Source organism: Sinocyclocheilus grahami, unplaced genomic scaffold (assembly GCF_001515645.1).
Source record: "Sinocyclocheilus grahami isolate Dianchi unplaced genomic scaffold, SAMN03320097.WGS_v1.1 scaffold395.1, whole genome shotgun sequence".
Taxonomy (NCBI): domain Eukaryota; kingdom Metazoa; phylum Chordata; class Actinopteri; order Cypriniformes; family Cyprinidae; genus Sinocyclocheilus; species Sinocyclocheilus grahami.
Window position 1 is genome coordinate 270,780 of NW_015505574.1, and position 6,861 is coordinate 277,640.

Below are 6,861 nucleotides of genomic sequence, written 5' to 3' on the forward strand. Positions count from 1 at the left end.
ATATGAATATTTAAAAACTATTTCAATATTGTGATATTTAACCACTTTTTACACTCATTGAAGTTAGCTGAGCTGCATGAGGGACATGCCAAAATCACACACATCCAATCAAAGAAAATGGTATAAAATTAGAAAAATAAATTTCAAGAGACTGTAGTTGTAGTTATACGTGTGCAAATGTTTGGTCATTTATCATATAATTTCAGAATTTCATTATATTGTATTATGTTCATGATGACTGAGTGATTCTGATGAGGACACCAAAGGCACTTTACGGTGATCTTGATCCATATATTCAATTCAATTCAAGTTTATTTGTATAGCGCTTTTCACAATACAAATCGTTGAAAATCAACTTTATAGCAAATTAAGTTTCTACAATATTTAGTAGTAGCTTATCAGTGGTGACCAATGTTCCCTCTAAACTGCGCGCCAGTATATAATGTGCCACGCACACGCAAAAATGCACTTAAACTGTCAGATACACACAAGTTTATGTTAAAACACACACATGAGTTACAAAAACAATCGGTTATGTCTGTGAAGGTAAACAGTTGTAAAAAAAATTGCATGTTTATATTAGATCTGTGTGGCAGCAGCGTAATATACAGTAAATAAATCAATAAATCCACTCTCACCATTGAGCAACATGTTGTTTAATTGGCACATTTTCATGTTTTTCAGCGATGATTTTGTGCCTGTGAATGGGAGCTGCACTATCAAAGCGCCACAATCCTGGTGCACAATGGAGCCAGAGGATATGGATGTGATAATGTCCTTTGAAACTAACTGCTCTATCATAGTAACACAAATGGCCAAACAAGGCAATATGGAGACCCCAACAAAGAGTCACTCTGAAAATATTGTTTTATACAAATCTGGTATGTCCCGATATCTACTTGGTGTAAACGTCATATCCACCTAATTTTTAACGTAAGAGCGTGGGTGGGCTTTTGTAACTTGAAGACTTCCGGTGTCGTTCGCTTCAGGTTATTTTAGCAGCACAAAAACAATGTTATGCTGCTGTATATAGCAAACCGCTATTTCCTATCAAACTATTTTACCGTATTGTCGTTATAAACATACTGGTAAAAAATGTATAGCCTGAATGCACTGTAAGTCGCTTTGGATAAAAGCGTCTGCTAAATGCATACATTTATTTATTTAATTCATTTATAAATGCACTGCAGGGAGTTTTACAGTTTACTACACTTTGCTATTCTTGTAGTGGTTAATGAATCATAAGTCTTGTATGTTCACAAAAAATAGCTCACTTCTGCTTTGCATAATAAGGTGGATACAGTGAGATCCAAATGTTCAAGAACACCAATGCTTAAAGATTTTATCATTTTAATGTAATGATTGTCAAAATCTCATAGTATTTGGTTTATCCTCTTTTTCTCAGTTAGTGCCAAACCTGATGATCATGTTCTCCAGCATGATCTGATCCAAAGAGCATCTTGAGCTTTAATGAACATAACCTTTTTAAAATCCTAAAACATTTTGGTTGAAATGAGATCTTGGTACAAGATTTTTAATGCGACTTCAGGCTTTTTGGATCCCACTGTAATTCAGTGTCTTGGTTATTTGTGTACAATGCACTAACATTGGTTTTCTTTTCGTTTCATAGTTAAACCAAAACAACCTTTCAACCTAACCATGACAAAAATTGATGGGGATTTTAACCTCACTTGGGATGTGGCTTATGCAGAACACTTTCTGAATAAAAAATTATACTACAGAGTACGATTACAAACTAAAAGTGACCCAGATAAGGTAAAACTCATTTGTTCTGTCTGTCTGTCTGTCTGTCTCTCTCTCTCTCTCTCTCTCTCTCTCTCTCTCTCTCTCTCTCTATCTATCTATCTATCTATCTATCTATCTATCTATCTATCTGTGTGTGTGTGTGTGTGTGTGTGTGTTATTATATTATGTATAAGATAAAATCACACCTATGTTGCTGAGTTTAGCTGACATTTTTCTGAATACCATGTGATGCTTCCTCAGATGCCACAAATTTACACCCTGCAGCAGAACCAACAATCAATGGTTCTCATTAGTGAAAAACTCCTGCCAGGAAGGCAGTATGTGGCAGAAGTTCAGGTTGCAGTGCATCCTTCAATTTTTACATCCATGTGGAGTGAATGGAGCAACAGTGCTGAATGGACATCTGACTCTCCATCGTCAGAATAGTGCTATTTCCTGCTGTTTCCTGGTGCTGCTTGTGTACACTGAGAACCCTAATAAGTTGACTGAACTAAATTGATTGAGTAAACTCGTTGTCTCAATTTAATTGAGTAATGGAGTTCCCCAAAACTTGCATATTTAAGTTCATTAAACTTGGCGGTTTTGTAGACTATACTTATATCGTTAAGTTCACCAAACTTGGCGCTTATTTAATGTACTTAAATGATTATGTTCACTTAACTTGGTATTAATTTCAAGTGTACTTATATTTAAGTTAACTCAACTTGGAAATGTAACTGAAACTGTCGAATGATGTTCTTATTTTTGACTTGCAAGCTTTGTGCACACCAAACTGAAATAAAACAATGAACAGCATATTTAATCTTTGACTTTTTATTGACAATGTCACAATATTAATGCAAGTACAGTAAACACTATACTGTAATGGAAATGGGTCACAGCCACACTGTAAAGGTGGTAACAAAATTAACTAGTGCAGTACATCAATTGTACAAATCTATGCACATATATACTTATACATATATACTATATACTTATACATATAAACTACAGGAGCAAGGTGAGCCGCCTGGCCGGGTGGTGCAGTGACAATCTCTCTCTGAATGTGGAGAAGACGAAGGAGATTGTTGTTGACTTCAGGAGAGTGCGCACTCAGCATGCTCCTCTGACCGTCAATGGTGTGACTGTGGAGAGGGTGAGCAGCACCAAGTTCCTGGGTGTGCACATCACAGAGGATCTCTCCTGGACTGACAACACCGCAGCACTGGCCAAGAAAGCACAGCAGCGTCTCTACTTCCTCCGCAAACTAGTTCACCAAACTTGGCGCTTATTTAATGTACTTAAATGATTATGTTCACTTAACTTGGTATTAATTTCAAGTGTACTTATATTTAAGTTAACTCAACTTGGAAATGTAACTGAAACTGTCGAATGATGTTCTTATTTTTGACTTGCAAGCTTTGTGCACACCAAACTGAAATAAAACAATGAACAGCATATTTAATCTTTGACTTTTTATTGACAATGTCACAATATTAATGCAAGTACAGTAAACACTATACTGTAATGGAAATGGGTCACAGCCACACTGTAAAGGTGGTAACAAAATTAACTAGTGCAGTACATCAATTGTACAAATCTATGCACATATATACTTATACATATATACTATATACTTATACATATAAACTACAGGAGCAAGGTGAGCCGCCTGGCCGGGTGGTGCAGTGACAATCTCTCTCTGAATGTGGAGAAGACGAAGGAGATTGTTGTTGACTTCAGGAGAGTGCGCACTCAGCATGCTCCTCTGACCGTCAATGGTGTGACTGTGGAGAGGGTGAGCAGCACCAAGTTCCTGGGTGTGCACATCACAGAGGATCTCTCCTGGACTGACAACACCGCAGCACTGGCCAAGAAAGCACAGCAGCGTCTCTACTTCCTCCGCAAACTGAGAAGAGCCAGAGCCCCGGCCCCCTCAAGTATCACAATTATGTTAATGTAAACATAACTATTCAATTTGACCATTTAAGCTTTGTGCAAACATAGCGAACTAAAATAAAACATACTCAACATATAGTGTATTTCACCAAAGTTTCACCTAAACCGTTTTTACAGTATTACAGTACAAACTATACTGTAGTGGAAATATTACTGGGTCTGTAAAGGTGGTAACAACAGTAAAAATGTTCAACATTAACTAGTGCACTTACATAAATTGTACAACTCTGTGCACTTAATTACACTTTTTATGCCTCACAATTGTTAATGTACAGAACATGTAGGCTAAATATAAGAACTACATTCTTACTACATTTCACCATTAAAGCTTTGTGTAAACACAGCAAACTAAAATAATACATACTGAACATTTTCAGTGTCTTTGGCCCAAATGTCACTATTACAGTACAAACTATACTGTAGTGGAAATATTACTGGGTCACAACCACACTACAGAGGTGTAAAAATATCCCAAATTAACTACTGCACATCAATTGTAGAACTCGGTGCATTTAACAATTTTAACATACTTTTTGTTCTTCATAAATAAATAATGGAGTAAATCGAGGGAGAAAAACCCAAAACAAAGGGTGGTGTTGAAGTATCACAGTGACGTTTCTTAAGCAAAAAGCTGGTTTGCCAGAGACTGCACTCTAGGCTTGAGAGCATTCTGTCCCATTGACATTAGTACACGCTGGATGAAATCAAACGTGTTGGCAAGTGATTTTGGGTAATTCAGGTCTAGTGCGGAAATCAGACCGAAGAGAAGACAGATTGCCTGTAGGAGGTCCTGCATTTTGTCCATCACCACTTGGCCTTCAAGAATTATTCCAATCGAAGTAGTCAAATGCAAAGAGTTGGGGGGCTGAAGATCAGTATCCTCAAATAAGATCCCCACTGGCACATCAAGGATAGTGTTGCGATGATCAGACACCTAGTGAAAAAAAACAGGTATAAATATAGTATTGTGATCAGGAATCAAAGGTTTATCGTCAATGCATGCTTTTCAGAATGCGCACTAATTTTATTAAAAAAACAAATCACTAACCCTAATCCAACATTATATTGACATGTATACATTTGAATTTATGTAAATGTAGATGCTTTGTGCAAAGAATTTGGTATACACTTTTTAAAGTATACATTATAAATTAAGTTTATTATTTTGAAGACTTGTACAAAAGAGTTGGCCACATTTGTATATTAAAGGAATACTTCACCCAAAAATAAAAAATGTACTCACACTCATGCCTTTAAATATATAGATGAGTTTGTTAAAAGCCTTCTGAATTGACTCAATGGGTTTTGGTAAGAAAAATATTCATATTTCAAACTTTTTAAAGTAAAATAACCAGCTTCCGGTGGACCGTATTCAACTTACAGAAAAAGTGCAAGTGATGTGGCGTATGATATAGGATGTACCTTAAGTGTTTTGCACTGCGAGAGGTGTTACACTTCGTAAGTTGAATATGGAAGGTGGTCAGCCGGAAGCTAGATATTTCACTTTACAAACAAAGTTTTAAATATGGATATTTTTCTTACACAAACACATTGATTCACTTCACAATGCCTTTATTAACCCCCTGGAGCCGTGTGGAGCAGTTTTATGACGGATGGACTTTTTTGAGCTTCAAAATCTCATCCCCCATTCACTCCCATTATAAAGCTTGGAAGAGCCAGGATAAATTTTATTATAAATCTGATTGGATGGCTTGAGGGTCAGTAAACCATGGGGTAATAATTTTTGGGTGAACTATCCCGTTTAAGAACAGATGTACTTACTAAACATGACTTGAAGAAAGAGGAGTCTTCATCTCGAGCATGATAGGCAGTCCTCGAAAAACAAGGGTTCTGACCTCAGTTGGTTGGTCTGACTTTAGAGGAAAACATGAAATTCTATTAATGCCAGAAAAACTCACTATCAATCTATTTTAAGCATTGTTATGAGAATATATTATTTAAATTAAGACTACCATATCATATATACTATCATGCATAACAGATTACTGATATGAAAATATAAATTACATAAATTACATGTTGACAAAATGAAATACTTTTAAAGGGATAGTTCACCCAAAAATACAAATTCTGTCATCATTTACTCACCCTAAAGTTGTTCCAAACCTGTATACATTTCTTTGCTCAGCTGAACACAAAGGAAGATATTTTGAAGAATGTTTATAGCCAAGCAGTTTTGGGGCACCATTGACATGTACATACTAAAAATAAATACTAAGGAAGTCAATGGTGCCCCAAAATTGTTCGGTAAGTAAATGAGTAAATGGTGACAGAATTTCCATTTTTGGGTGAACTATACAGTTACCTTCAAGTTATGTTAAATAAGACAAATAATTACTGACCTTTATTTGCTGTAAAAAGTTCAATGAGTGCTGACCAGGAGTTCCCCATATGGTTTTAAAAAGGTTCATGAACCGTGAACTGTGTCTGTCCAGGTTTTCGTAGAATTCCTGTTTTCGATTTTTGCCCGTAATTCTGTTGAACTCCATGCAAACCTGGGGGGAGACAAGGCCAGGTCACATAGACTTTTACACAGAAATGCTTTACAGGCTAAGAAATAATTAGAAAAAAAAATTATTAGAAAAAAGGCTAACAAATAATAGGAATAGACCACTAAAAAATGAAAATGGTCATTTACTCATGCTCAAATTGTTGTAAAACGGCATGATTTTATTTATTTAGCTGAACACAAAGATGATATTTTCAAGTATGATGCTGTGTTAACGGATTGGCTACCTCAAAGTCATCAACATAGAATCCTAGAGCTATTCGAAAGTCTTCACTGTTGAGAAGGCTATTGTCTTTGAAGTAGTGACCATCATTGTAAGAACTGTACATAATGGGTTCAGATTCTGGCACTGGAAGTGCTTTGTCCAAAATGTCTGGCTTGTTGAACATTTTCTGTAGCATAGGCAGAATTGGTACATATACAACAGGTTTTGTTTCCCTATCAATCATGTATTCTACTGGCATAACCAAAGGAAACTCAGCTAAGACATAGGAGTTTCTTCTTTTAATTGACAAGCATTCACCAGAGTCACAGCATTTGGAAAAAACATTGCTTTCTGAAACAGCGTTTACCACCGCTGCAATAAGGGACTCATCAGCATCTGGAAGGCAGCTCTTCAGGACACT

General features: G+C 36.2%; 1 protein-coding gene across 1 annotated transcript; it reads left to right on the forward strand.

The window, feature by feature from the left end:
- The first annotated feature begins 661 nt into the window (after positions 1-661).
- Positions 662-2,693, forward strand: LOC107550306 (interleukin-21 receptor-like). Its single transcript, XM_016231574.1, has 3 exons — positions 662-881; positions 1,631-1,776; positions 2,008-2,693. Exons 1-3 carry the CDS (start codon positions 674-676, stop codon positions 2,191-2,193), a joined length of 540 nt encoding a protein of 179 aa, XP_016087060.1. The 5' UTR covers positions 662-673; the 3' UTR covers positions 2,194-2,693.
- The last annotated feature ends 4,168 nt before the right edge of the window (positions 2,694-6,861 follow it).

Excerpts from the sequence above, each read along its gene's own strand:
- LOC107550306 (XM_016231574.1), top strand. The coding sequence starts at position 674 with ATGTTTTTCAGCGATGATTTTGTGCCTGTGAATGGGAGCTGCACTATC. Across the intron at positions 882-1,630 it reads TATTGTTTTATACAAATCTG|TTAAACCAAAACAACCTTTC; the intron begins GTATGTCCCGAT and ends TTCGTTTCATAG. Across the intron at positions 1,777-2,007 it reads CTAAAAGTGACCCAGATAAG|ATGCCACAAATTTACACCCT; the intron begins GTAAAACTCATT and ends ATGCTTCCTCAG.